Below are 14,919 nucleotides of genomic sequence, written 5' to 3'. Positions count from 1 at the left end.
TACTAGGATATTTTGCTCTTTGGCAGTTCAAAAATAACAGTATCTCACTGAGTTTTTTTGTTCTGTGGTGTCCAAGTTTATCTGCTTATAGGCCTTACTTTTTCTTTTAAATTTATAAGCAAACAGATAAGAGAAAAAGAGGAAATAAAGATGGTGTGCTCAGGGAAGAGTAATGTTATTACATCAAACAGAATTGGAAGACGTAAAAAACTTGCATTAGTAAATACGAAAGTTTTAGTCTGTCAAATCGCTTCTGCGTCTTAGAATTTCAACGCCTAAGTAATCAACCGGACCAAGAATCGGCCCGTGAGGCTTTCCAACCTTCACACGAACTGCAGATATCTCTTTGCAAATTGTCAAAGTACCCATTGCAATTTTTTGGGCTACCGACTCCAGAAGGTTTTGAGGTGGTCCTTCCATGACTTCCTTAGCAATACTGCATCATTGAACTTAGTTAAATTACAGTAACCAAGTGTTTATAGCTCTGCAAACACATGTCTGGCTTCAGGAAATAGACTAGACTGCTTGTATGTTAACAATGCATGAATTATTCAGTAATACAATTCAAAATAACAGTGTTTTACCAATGTTAGACACAGTTTCACATCAAGACGCTTTAATGCTACATTTCACATCGAAAGTGTGCCCGGTGTCAGGTAGCACACGACACGTAGTTGCATTCAATCACTTTTATTTAGTATTAAATTACTATCGACGTCTACATGTCATTCTTGTGTCATGTGAAGAACATTGACAACTGTCCTAAGGAAATTGTTTAAAGAATCCTTAAAAAATCAATAATATTAAGTATCCTGAAAATACAAGTCAAACACATCTAAAAGTGATAAATGACAATTTTCTATGCAAAAAATTAACACTTTTGATTATTTAAACAATTTCCTATGGACACTTTGTAATGAAAGAATGAAATGAGAATAATAATTAATGAAAAAATAATGATAATAATAAAGTGGTGAATTTAATTTGATGGTGACTGACCGATATATTTGAGTGTAATCAAAAGTATGAGACAAGTTATCAGATTTTCCAGCTGGTTTGAGATCCATCCAAGCATCAACATCTACAAAGAACTTCTGCCCCAGCGTCCTTTCTTCGGGTCTTGCTCCATGAAAACCATAGAAAATCAATCCCTTCACAATCAGTTTGTCTCCTGATATCACTGCATCATAACCTTCCATTTTCAAATGGAGAAGATTTGATCTTTAATTTTAGTATGTATGTAATATGTATGATACTCGAAAAATGCTTGTTGATAAGATTCTGTTTTGTTACTACCTCCGTCCCGGTATAATTGATCTACTTTGGTTTTTCACACAGATTAAGAAAAGTGTATAAATAAAGGGGAAAGTGGAATATATTGTATTGGGAATGATAAAAGGAGTATTATTTAGTGTTATATTGTATTGGGAATGATGAAAGTTGTATTGAAAATTGAAATGGGTCAGTTATTTTGGGACACTTTTTTTTAGAAAATGGGTCAGTTATTCCGGGACGGAGGGAGTAATTGTTGTTACACATGTGGATTAAATTCTTATTTTAAAGAAATCACGTGATTTTATTTTTTTTAATGACAGATCACGTGAAATGTAGAGTCTAAATTATTTGACTATGGTTACAGCCACACGTGAGAATTTTAGGTATCATGTCGAACCCAGGCAGGATGGCGATGGATGCCTATAGACACCATACTACAATGTCCTTTCTCATACATGCATTTCTAAAAAGAAAAATGATATTTTGACAACAATGTGTCAACAACTTTTTGACAACTTTCTCTCTCATACTCACAATATGAGCGGTGTATGTTTTTATTCTCTCTCTTACTTTTTCTCTCTCTTTTATTTTCAACCAATAGAAATAGAGGAAAATGAAGTTGTCATGAAAGTTGTCTTTTAATGGTTGTTCATATATCATTGCTCTTCTAAAAAAATATCTGTACCATATGTGCTCTTCTCTGTACCTATAGACTATAGTGCTGTTATCCATACCATATGTGCACCTTAGTGTCGGTAACTACACTCATTACCCGCACTTTAATTTTGAAAAGACAATAAAAATATAACAATTAAAATAAAATTATTGTCCAAAAAAATTCAAATCAACTTCTAAAATAGTACGAATCGTATTATTTAACCAAATGAAAAACATTCAAAATATCTATAAAAAATTATATACCAGCAGGAGAAATCAGTTACTATATTAAGGAGTTTTTAGGTTTAAGTTTAGGCTTAAATAACTAAGTAAATTAATTAATTACGGACCAACAATAAATAAATTATTTATCATATTATATAAATATGTATATGCGGGTTGCAGGACTGAGCAGTATAATACGCTTAACCCTGTCCATGCTCATTTAAATTGCGGGTAATTACCTAGACGCAAACCCGGACCAATGAAAGCAGGGTTTTACCCTACCCATTACAGATATTTTTTACGGGTATCCTTTGAGTCTAAGTCTAATTGTCATTCCTACACTACACAAATGCATGTATTGGTAATTGGAGGCAATTGCTCCCATTAACTTAATTTTTCTATGAGCAAGACTTTAATAACTTTGGTTTTGCCTCCATTAAAAAGTAAGTAATGCCCCCACTAAATTAGTGCTTTATTAAAAATATATTGATAAAAATTATACTAACGAATATTGCATATTCAATTGTATATTTAGTTATATAGTCAGTTTTGATGACGTCCCTCGTAACCAAAATAATTGAAATAGTATAAAAGGTGAATTGTTTAATGATTGTTTGGTCATGAATGTTGCCATACATCTTAAATTTTTTAAACGTAGAATAATATAATTTCGGTAATCTTTAAAAAAATTAAGATAAATGTTATTATATTTTTGCCACACCAGAGTTTTGATCATTCAATTTATTGGTGTGAATCGGATTTTCTCGATACATTTAAGGGTTAATTATGTTTCTAATCCCTATAAAATAGCGACCTTGTAAGTTTAGTCCATACTTAATTTTAATAGCATTTTTAGTCCATATAAAAAAAAATTTACTTATAATTTTAGTCCCTGCTAAAACAAAGATTGATTAATTATCCTTAAACTCTTAAATTTTTGAACGATTTTTTTGAGACAAGATTAGAACACTATGAAAGGTTCGTTTACTAAAATTTAGAATTTTCTGACATGAAATGAATTAAATATGAATTTTTTAAAACGACAAAAGTTAAAGATAAAAAGTAATAAAATCTGGATGTAGAAATCAAATTTTGCGATAATTTTTTGCGGACGAACTTTTAGTAATGTTCTAAACATGTCTGCAAAAAATTGTTCAAAAATTTAAGAGTTTAAGCATAAATTAAACAAATTTGAATTGAGTAGGGACTAATACTCGGTGCAGAAAAACAAAATTAGGGACTAAAAATGCTATTAAAATTAAGTAGGGACTAAACTTACAAGGTCGCTATTTTATAGGGACTAGAAACATAATTAACCCTACATTTAATATGGTTGTATTTTCACTCTCATCAAAATGTTATTGGATAGATTTGATCATTGAATTGTGCAAATGAAAGAAAAATCATCATTCGGAAAAAATAACATTCAAATCTTTATACTATCAAACATAATTAATTTTTATCTTGAAATTTGCAATATAGTGGCCGACACATACTCTAATAAACACACATGAGAGAGAAAATGTGGTGACCCAAAATCGAACATGAGATTCCACATACAAACCACTATAGATTATAACAACTAGGGCATATATCAAACATATTTGGAAGACATTAAAACCTTGCAATAGTAAATATGAAAGTTTTAGTCTTTCAAATCGCTTCTGCGCCTCAGAATTTCAACGCCTAAGTAATCAACTGGACCATGTTGAACCGCCACTCCGATTTTCACACGAACAGCAGATATCTCTTTGTGAATTATTGCAATTTTTTGGGCCACTGACTCCAGAACAATTTGAGTTGGTCCTTCCATGACTTCCTTGGCTGTACCGCATCAACCAAGTGTGTTCAGTCTAACATTGAAAAGCTCCACAAACATATGTTAGGCCTCAAAATAATTACTCTTCTTTTGGGAACAAAGGTTATATTGGATAACCAGCTAAACTAAGCATTTATATGATAACGTTTATTATTATATAAATGCATATGTACACACTATCTCTAAACAACAAATAAATTGTTGTCAGATAGTTTTAGACGAAGTTATAAGATATTTTTTGTAACTAAGCTATCATTGAGAGTTTACGGAAGTAAGCTTGACAGAGGTTATAGACTCTGGCTACGGTAGGCGATCTTAATGGGTCTCCTACCATAAGAGACTACAATTTATTTTTTTTGTTGGTTTGTAAATTGGTTGTCAGCCATTGGATTTAGAAAGAACACTTTGAATGACACAGATTCCTTGGCATGTTGACCCACTAGGATAGTATATTTTAATCTTTAAAGTTTTTTTGGTTGATCTTTAATAACTTAAATGATTTTGCAAACAATTTACGTAAAGGGTGTTATTGTCAATTTAAGTAAATGATTTTGTTGTGCATATGGTTTTCTTGTGTATATGTATGTTCCCAGGAAAATCTTTGCTTCACGAACCCTTTAAGCAAAAAGTTAATTTCATATTTTTGCCTATTGAATTTTTGGTTGGGGATGTTTATTAAAGGGTTAGTTAATTTGACTAATTGGGGCATGATTTTGTATTATAATTAAATTTTTAACGCAAAAGATAATAATAGAAAACATACGAATATTTGAATTAAATAGGATTACGGCTAACAACATAATACTCCCTCCGTCCCTAATTCTAAGCACCCATTAAGAAAAAAAATTGTTCCTAAATACTCCAAACATAACCCTGATTAATACTACTGATTAATACTAGATGCATTTATTATTATTTTTTCAAACATAACCCTAATTAATATTACTAATTTACCTTTTTTTACGTTTATTTACCTTGGAATATGAAAAAGTCAAATTTGAAAACGTATTGAGATGAATTCGATGATAAATGGTGGTTGGTGTTGTATTTGAAGGATGGGCTTTCGGTTTTAATGGGCCTATGTATGCTTCAAATTATTTTTAGGGAAACTAACTTCCTTTGTACACCCCCTAAGTTTCTAATACACACAACAATTAAATTGATGTCAGTAGTATAATAAACTGAATTTTAAGCATGTTGTAGGTTATTTCTATGTTACTTATACCCTCCGGTCACTATTATAAACAAAAATTTGTATTTTAAATTCATTCATTAAATGATGTATGTGCTCTATAATAAAGACTATATACATCATTAATTGAATGAGTCTAAAATGCAAAGTTTTGCTTATAATAGTGACCGAAGAGTGTAATTACCTAGATTACGTTTATCGGTGTTAGATTAAAATTTCTTATTAGTGACAACTAATTTTAAACCTATACGTTCTTTTATAATAATTAATCCAATAAAAAGATAAACAATTAAGTGTTCAAAGTATGTGGCATACCAAAGAAGATTGAATCTTTAATTTTGTTGCTTGTGAACAAGGTATAGCAATATGAAATTAATAATGTGTTTTCCAATAAGGGACTAATAATGGTAAGGCTGAATTGAGATAAGCTTTTACCAAATGGACATATAAGGACATAAATTAGTCAAAGTTGAACATGGCTAGAATTTGAACAGCAACAAATACAATTTATTAGACCGTTGAATATGACTTTAATAGACTAAGAATGAGATAGGAACAGGAATTTTTTATATCAAATTCTCGGAGATAAGTCGATCTGACAAACTACCCCCCTTAGAAATCTAGTCAGCTTATGAACTACACATGACCGGCGACTGAACGTGTCTATAATTTGAACATAAACAAATACAATCTATCAGACCGTTGAATATGACCTTAATAGAGTAAGAAGGAGAAAGAAACTTGAATTTCTCATATTGGATTTCCGAAGGTAAGTCGATCTAACAAACCATCCCATTTGAAACCTAGTCAACTTATGAACTACACTTGTCCGACGACTGAAACATGTCTAGAATTTGAACGGAAATAAATACAATCTATCAGACCGTTGAATATGTCCTTAATAGACTAAGAAGGAGAAAGAAATACTCAAGCAACACGGGGTGACATTCCTCCGGCGACCTAAACGGATCCAACAGATTATCCGACAATTTGACATCGTTACTCGATTAGGTCTGTTTTGGTTGCCAAAGGAATGTCTTTTATGCTAACTAGGTTTCTGAAGGGATAATTTGTTGAATGGACTTATGTCGAATATTTTGACCGTGGAAATATCAGTTCAGACTTCGTTCTTAATCGAATTAGGTCATATTCAACGGTCAGATTGATTATATTTGATGATGTTACTCGGTTGGGTTTGTTTTGGTCGCAAGAGGAATGTCCTTCTGTCCTGCCTATAATATAGACCAAATACATCATTTATACAATTAATCAAAAAAATAAAATGTAACTTTCGTTCTATACGAATCTTAAAATAAACTAACTTCAATTCAAAGAGGATCTTTGAAGGAGCTAAATTCAATTCAATAGGAATCTTTGAAGAAACTAACTTCCAACCAATATGAATCTTTCTCAAAATAACTATCATTCTATAAAAATCTTTGAATAAACTAACTTCAATTCAATAGGAATCTTTGAAGAAACTAAATTCCATCGGATATGAATCTTTCTCAAACTAACTTTCATTTTATAAGAATCTTTGAATAAACTAAATTCAATTAAAAGAGAATGTTTGAATAAACTAACTTCAATCCAATAGGAATCTTTGCATAAACTAACTTCCATCCTATACGAATCTTTCTCAAAAAAAACTGTCATTCTATAAGATTCTTTGAATAAACTAACTTCAATTCAATCGGAATCTTTGAAGAAACTAACTTCCATCCTATATGAATCTTTATCAAAATAATTGTCATTCTATAAGATTTTTTGAATAAACTAACTTCAATTCAATCAGAATCTTTGAAGAAACTAACTTCCATCCTATATGAATCTCTCTCAAAATAACTTTCATTATATAAAAATCTTTGAATAAACTAACTTCAATTCAATAGGAATCTTTGAAGAAACTAACTTCCATCCTGTATGAATCTTTCTCAAAATAACTTTCATTCTATAAGAATCTTTGAATAAGCTAACTTCAATTCAATAGGAATCTTTGAAGAAACATTAATTTAATATCAATTTTCATATTTTGTACGATTAAAAATTCATATTTAATTTATGTTTTGTTAAAAAAATCTAAATTTTTTGGGGAATTTTTTTACAATATTCTACACAGTTTCATTAAAAAAAAAATTCAAAAATTAACTTAAAAATGGGGACCAAAAGTAGTGATTGAAAATTTTATAGGGACTAAAAGTTGAAGGAATGTAAACATTTTGAATATACCACACATTTTGAATATACCTGAATTATTGATAGGATTACCGAATTTTCTTTTATAATATTTTCAGATGTCATACATTTTATGAAGTGTTTTATTTTGTCTACTATGGATTATCACGTGTTAATTTTTCACCGTTACCTATTATATATTACATTTTATTATTCGTATGTCAATCCCTTTACAATAAACCTGAGCGGAGCACGTGTCAAAAATCTAGTAAATAATATAACAAGATATTATCTAGGCTAAACAACATTTTCCCCCTTAAGTTTTAAAAAGTTGCGACTCCTTATGAACAAAAACTACAATTTTGGTCCGTTAAGTTTTAGCCCCTTTGCAACTTTCATCCTTTTAGTCAATTTTGACAAAGTGAACGCTATTTGGCATGCCACATGTGTAAATAAGCATTTTTTTTACTCCCTCCGTTTCAAAATGAGTGTCGTTTTAGGTGTTTACACACATATTAAGAAATGCAATGATTAAGAGAAAGAGAATGATTATTTTACCAAATTATCCTTATTAACTATTGGTTAGTTTTAAAAGTAATACTTTAGAAGTAGTGTGTAGAGTATTAATTGAAGGGTACAATTGAAAAGAAAAAGTTATTATTGCATTGGAAACTGAAATCGACACTCATTTTGAAACAATTTTTTTTGCTAAAGCGACACTCATTTTGAAACGGAAGGAGTAAAAAAAAAGGCCACGAGTGTAAAAACATGAATTAAAAAAAGAAAATTGAAAAGGAAAAGAAAGAACATGATTGGCACGTGATGAAGGGAATCAAACCCATACCTTCATCATCAAAAGTTAAAGAACCAAATTATCTGGAAAATAAAAGAAAGTGAAAATAGGAAATTGAAAAGAACATCAACAACACAACACACCATCATCATCTTCATAATTCATCAACCCTTTAAAATAAAAATCATCCTATATGCCTCTTCAAAACTAAGAAACATATGCATTTAAACATTGTTGGGTCTTCAAATTAGAGTGGGATTGAAGAAAATGAATAGCTTCAAAAGATACAATTCTTTCTTTCCAATCATTCTCCTGCATGTACGAAATTGTAAAGCTTCAAATATCATTATCTCTTTCTTTGAAACCCATAAATCATCTCTGTCACTGTTTGAGGTAGATTTAGTGACCAGGGCCTTCGATTTGAAAAGAGCAAGGGAGAAAAAAGAGACAACAACAATATTAACATATAAGCTTTAACCTTCAAATATATTCAGTTTCTATCAAAAAATCAAATTCAAATATTGATTATTTTCAAAACTGAGTAAAGGTTAAAATAATACAAACGTACCACTGATTATCATTCAACAAAGTAAAGTGATGCCAAAATCTGGACGAATTGAGGCTCCGTTTGTTTAAGCTTTTTTTTTCAAAAAAATCTATTTTTTCCTTTAAAAAAATCACTTTTTTCATTTTCAAGTGTTTGTTTAGGATTTTTAGAAAAATCATTTTATCAAAAAAATCTATTTTGATCCTAAAATGAAAAGCTATTAGGATTAGCTTTTCTTAAAATCTATTTTTTTCAACAACAAGAAGGTAACACATGTACATGTTAATACTTTTTTTTTTATAAAAAAAATAGATTTTTATGGGTAGTAGGCAAACGAAAATAGCTTTAGATTTTTTTAAAAATCTCTAAAAAAAATTCTCTAGATTCTTTTAACCCAAAATCTATTTTTTTAAAAGCTGAAACAAACGCACCCTGAAACGGATTCAACCAAAAAATCGATTTTGAAATCTAATTCCCAGATCGATTTTGTGTAGTCAATTTGTATATGTCATTAATATAATACTGATTACCTGCAACACCAAGTAACTAATATTGTGTTGACCTACACATGTAAGTTATAAGACCAACATTAAAAAAAAAAAAAACTTGTAAAAGCATGTCGCGTACCATGCAAGACCCATAAGGGTCGCGTACCTTAAACTTGTAAAAAACTAATATAAGTCATATGCTAAGTTCTCATAAATAGTTTCACAAGTGTTTGTATCACTATATTATAATTTATAAAAATAAAAAGAAAGTGTATGTCAAATAATAGTGTAATAGATTAGATTTTTCCGTCAAGATATTAGACTAGTTTTATGGTGTACAAATGAGATAAATCGTACATTATGCAAATGTTTATTTGGTTGAGAAAAACATCATGCAAATGTTTTTTTATGAGGGGAATCATGCAAACGTTTTTTTACGAGGGGAATCATGCAAATGTTAACTTCCATCATTTAATTAATAAATTTCATCGTTAGATAAAATGAGACTTAATCTAATTCTAATGATGAAAAATACATTTTTACATAGTGTAAGTGCAAGATTATTTTACTAGCTTATGCATATTCGATAAATTAAAGTGGTGAATTTGTTGGTGACTAACCGATATATTTCAATGTAATTAAAAGTATGAGACAAGTTATCAGAGATTCCAGCTGGTTTGAGATCCTGCCCTAGAATCCTTTCTTCGGCTACTACTCCGTGAAAAGCATGGAATATCAGTCCCCTCATTATCAGTTTGTCTCCTCCTATTAACGCATCAAACCCTTCCATTTTTTTGCTACAATCAATTATCTGTTAATTAAATTAACTCACAGTAATTATCAAACATCATGATTAAAATTCAGTTAGTGCAGAAAAATAAAATTTGTTACTAAATATATAATCAAATTTGGGAAACATAAAACTAACACACCCATTATGGAAAACAAAATTCAAGGGGTGAGCTCAAGGAATTAACTACAAAGAGAAATGAAAAAGTTTATTTGTGTGACAGACATAGTACTAAAAAAGTTTGATCAACTCAGTGAAGTCACTAACCTGTTTGAGTTTGATGGAGAACATGATTTGTTTGGTTGGAAAACAGGGATTCTCGTTATAAAACAACATCAAGACTAGTATTATTTTGTCCTCAAATCATCGTTTACAACTCTTTTACTTTTTATTTTTCTTTATCTTTCTATTACATCAACAAATATCTTTTTTTTTTGAATTGGCAAAATTTTATTAACCAACAAGCTTGTGCAAGACGCACTAATAAGCTTGGGTGGAGAAAAAATACAAAGAAGGGGAAATCGGTTGTCATACAATCACCTGGCTCGAACAAAAACCCATTTATCACAAAGGAACAACCCACAAGAGTCGTGACGCAGAGATATACATCAACAAATATCTCATTTATCACGTGACTTTCTCCATCTCTCTCAAACTGTAGATAGATTATGTGTTAGTTACGGAAATAAATAGGTTTTTATATTAATTTATAAGTTTTCATAAACGAAATTTATATTTTCATAAATTATTTTTTTATAAACTACCTTAACAAGCTTATGAATAATAAATATAAGTTTATTTATTTACATAAGTTGTTTTGTATGAACTCAATTCAAACGGACCCTAAACATGAAATCATAAATCTTGCAGGAATCAAAATTATATTTAACTTATATTTAACTTTAAACTCAATAAGCACAATAAATTTTACTAATATAAAATATAAATTAAAGAAGCAATAAAGAAAATAAAATTAGTCAATATTAGTTATTTGCTAAAGTTGAGATGGACAATACTTCAGAGTCAAATATATTCATAATATATTTTGTACTAAATAGACTAGTAATGTCTTTTTCAACCTGTGCTAAAGGGAACTTCAAACCTAAGGACAATTAACTACTCTTTTGCTTGACAAATTTTCCATTTTTTTTTGTTTGAAGGAAGACAAATTTACCATTAAAAACTTCATTATTTTTCAAATTTAAATCTACACTCTGATGATAGGAAACACATAAACTAACTACCAATTTAAATAGGACGTTTTTCTATTATTAATTTGTTGTTATCACTACAGTTCTTTTTCAAATTCAACCATCTTTTTTTATTAAATTCAACTATTTTTCAACTAAATTCAACCGTCTAAATTCAACTATATTTATGTAATATAAATATTATCAAATTGAAACACTCAATACTTTTTTGAGTATAATATATGTGGGTAATGTCATTGAGTCAGATCAACAAAAGTCGATTATTTGGTTCAACTGAGACCAAATACATATATTTTATTGATCTAATTCTTCTAGGCTAATTTTATGATACACAAGTGGAAAAATGCTTTATGGCACGACAACTTTGTTGCACCATTTGCTCGATTCATGAACTCTTGATCAATTTTTATCTTTCTTCAAATCCAATTGCAGCCATCTCTTTCTTTCTATTATCCATTTAATTTAAGTACTAATTTAGTCACTATCACTTCAACATTAAGCTTTGGTTACTGTTCTTGTCTTTGATAGCAGAAAAATGGATTTACAATGTGATACACGTTAGGCTTTGTTTGGAGTTTGGAGGGGAGGAGAAGGAAAGGAGAAAAAATGAGAGAAAATGGAGAAATCTTTTAAATTTTTCAAAAGAGTAGTTTTGCATAGAATGATAAATTAATGCATATGATTACTATATTTTTTTTTTTGACAAAATGATTACTATATTTTTAATTTTAAAAATATTATAACAACATAGATTAAATTTGAAAAATTCATATAAGCCCTCCAAAACCCCCAAAAACCCTCCTCCAATACAATTTTTTAGTTCCTTCAAATGAGGAGGGTTTTGTATTATGAAGAAAAAGTTAACCCCCAAAGTCCTCCCCTCTCATTTTCCTCTATTTCTTCTACTTGCTCATTCATTTTTTTTTCAAGTTTTCTCCCTCCGAACAAAGCCTTAGTGAATACTCTAATGGTGTGACTTTGTTGAATTCACCCCTACATTGTTTTCAAAGTATGTTGTGTTGCAAACTATATGGAGAATTGGTGGAAGCGGTGGGTGCAGAATATTTTGTAGTAATCCGTAACAAAGACAAAATGAAGAAAAAAGTTAATTTTTATATTTTATTTTACCTGTGTCAAAAATCTATATTTTACTTGTGATTTGTTAAACAACATGAGGCGTGAATATACAAATGCTAAAGGTATTGGGGTCAACGGCGTGACAAAATTGTTGTGCTATATAACACTACTCTACAAAGATACACCCTCCGGTCACTATTATAAGCAAAAAACAACATTTTGGATTCATTCATTTAATGATGTATGTGGTCTAAAGACCAAATACATCATTAAATGAATGAATCTAAAATGTTGTTTTTTGCTTATAATAGTGACCGGAGGGTGTAAGTCTTACATCATGTAAAAATTAATTTTTACAAATGATTCAGTAAAGTTTATCATTGGATCAAATTAAAAGCTAGAAGGGGACCAACGGAGGCCACGGTCCCCCCCCCAAGATTTTTTTTATTTTTTTTCATATTAATATGCTATTATATTTTTTTGTCACTATATTATTTTCTATGAACTTGTATGATATTATATAATGAACTTTTTTTTAGACTCAAATTATTTAGCATTGAACACTCAAGTTTCTAAGCTTAATTGCATGCAGTGTTATTTATGCACTATCATATCAATGATTCAGTGCTCGTAATTTTATCTTAAATGCATCCTCTTACCTTTGCATTTTATTGTTTTATGTTTTCTTTCTACACTATTCAAAAAAATTATTTAGGTTGTGTTTGGTAACACAGATAAGCTAGCTTATAGGTTCTTGGACTAGCTTATAAGCTTGTTTTGATAGAATAAGACGTGTTTGGTAAAAAAAATCTCATTAGCTTATAGCATTTTTGGAAAAGCTATTTCAAGTAGCTTTTGAGCTTATAGTTTATAGCTTTTTATACTTTCTTCCAATTTTATCCTTGTTAATTTAATTTTATTATTTTTTAATAAACAAAACTACCCACGTTGCCCACGTTTGATATCAAATTATCAATTTCTTTTAGCGGACATTCACTTTTTTGAGGGGACATATGTTTATGTGTCATCTCACGCTTTTTATGTATTTGTTGTTCACTTTTTTTTTTTTTAATTTACAATAAATAGTAAAGCAATTTTAGTTAAATAAAATTAATCAAGGAACTTATCTTTCTTATATGTTTGATATTTTTTTTTAATATTTTGGATACATATTAACTTTGATATATCATATGATTTCTTAAATTTTTTGAATATATTTTACATATAAAAATTTGTTTTTTCTTTACTAAATTATACTCTTAAACTCGGTCCTCCTTAAACCAAATTTCTGGTTCCGTCCCTTAAATTACATGCAATGATACTTATTGATCTAACAATAAAAAGTACATTTGCGCATAATGCAATGATAAATTTCAATGTCATCGGATAGAATGACTTTAAGCAAAAATTGGTGAAAACAAGGGAAATAATGATTTTTAATCCAAAGGCCTAAAACAATCAATAAAATAAAATTATGTGCTTAAATCTTTGGTGATTTATTTGGCTATCTTTCCCTAAGCTGGCTCTAACCTTGGTGAGCCTCCAAAATCTAATTCACTTAAAAAAATTGGTGAAGTTTGTTAATTTTTTTGTTTTGTTTATGGCTTAGTTTTTTAAGGGAAAAAACTATGGGATTGCGTTAGTGTAATTTTCCTTTTCTTTTTTTGTTAAAAAAAATGTTAGTTTCCAAGTTGGTGAACATGAAGACGCCACATCATAATTAGTTTGAACAACAATTTTATTTTTCTCAAAATTAATCAAAAGACGCCACATCATAATTAGTTTGAACAACAATTTTATTTTTCTCAAAATTAATTAAAATGTGCATGTGGCCTAGTAAGTGCAATAGAGGGTAAAATGGACGTCCTCGTGAGCTTAACTTAGTTGGTAGGAACAATGCATAATATATGCAAGGTTCGGGATTCAAACATCGGCCACCACCATAAAAGAGGGTAAAATGAATGGGTCAAAATCCCCCGTTTTAAACTTGGGGAAGAAAAATCACAATTATGAAACTTGAGGGGCAAAAAATGTAATTAATTAAGCATTTTTCATTTTCTAAAATTGTCTATTGATAAAATTATGTAGACTCATAAATATCACAAAAACAAACTACAAAATAAATCAATATTCATTGAGAGGATGTATACTATGAGAATGACTATCTTATATGAGAATGATGAGAATGATTATCAACCATTAGATCCAAAATAAATGGTTGAGATTAAAAAGTCACATATATACCTCACCTTATTACATCAATTCTCATGAACTCATTTCCTTTTTCATCTTCTTCTCCCCACCATGTGTCTTACCAATCAATTGTGAACATTTAACCAACCAAAAAATCAATTGTGAACATTTCATCTTCTTCTTCTCTCATCCACCATGTTCCTTTTGCCATTTGAACAATCGGAAACAAATCGAAAAACATGAATACTAATTTTTTTTATTGTTGTTTCAATGGATGGAGATCGTAAATTGCATGTGGAGAACAATTGAGTTTTTTGATTTATACTCATCAAAGTACAGTTTTCCTAATTGACCATAAAATCCTCACTATTGGATTAAAAATAATTCTGAATCCTCATTAATGGTTCTTCGAACATAGAATTCTGAATCCTCGTTAATCAAACTTCATAGAACATTAATATGAAGCTTCTTCCTCAT

The 14,919-nt window shown here is 29.5% G+C and overlaps 2 protein-coding genes and 1 long non-coding RNA gene across 3 annotated transcripts; all 3 read right to left on the bottom strand.

Moving 5' to 3' along the window:
- Window positions 1–135: 135 nt before the first annotated feature.
- Window positions 136–1,302, bottom strand: LOC146910890 (dihydroneopterin aldolase 2-like). The gene is made up of 2 exons (XM_085725099.1): window positions 1,000–1,302; window positions 136–436 (listed from the first exon to the last, which is right to left on the bottom strand). The coding sequence occupies exons 1-2, from the start codon at window positions 1,197–1,199 to the stop codon at window positions 235–237; spliced, it is 402 nt and encodes a 133-aa protein (XP_085581225.1). The 5' UTR covers window positions 1,200–1,302; the 3' UTR covers window positions 136–234.
- A 2,368-nt stretch (window positions 1,303–3,670) lies between these two features.
- Window positions 3,671–10,017, bottom strand: LOC146910888 (dihydroneopterin aldolase 1-like). The gene is made up of 3 exons (XM_085725011.1): window positions 9,788–10,017; window position 9,115; window positions 3,671–3,981 (listed from the first exon to the last, which is right to left on the bottom strand). Exons 1-3 carry the CDS (start codon window positions 9,959–9,961, stop codon window positions 3,803–3,805), a joined length of 354 nt encoding a protein of 117 aa, XP_085581137.1. The 5' UTR covers window positions 9,962–10,017; the 3' UTR covers window positions 3,671–3,802.
- Window positions 8,103–8,756, bottom strand: LOC146910889 (uncharacterized). Its single transcript, XR_015018286.1, has 2 exons — window positions 8,705–8,756; window positions 8,103–8,448 (listed from the first exon to the last, which is right to left on the bottom strand). It is a non-coding gene; the product is annotated as an uncharacterized LOC146910889 (long non-coding RNA).
- Window positions 10,018–14,919: the final 4,902 nt, after the last annotated feature.

Source organism: Medicago sativa, chromosome 7, assembly GCF_051527215.1.
Source record: "Medicago sativa cultivar Bolivia chromosome 7, Bolivia_mono, whole genome shotgun sequence".
Taxonomy (NCBI): domain Eukaryota; kingdom Viridiplantae; phylum Streptophyta; class Magnoliopsida; order Fabales; family Fabaceae; genus Medicago; species Medicago sativa.
Note: the sequence above shows the minus strand (reverse complement) of the source record. Positions and strands in the feature narration are given on the sequence as shown.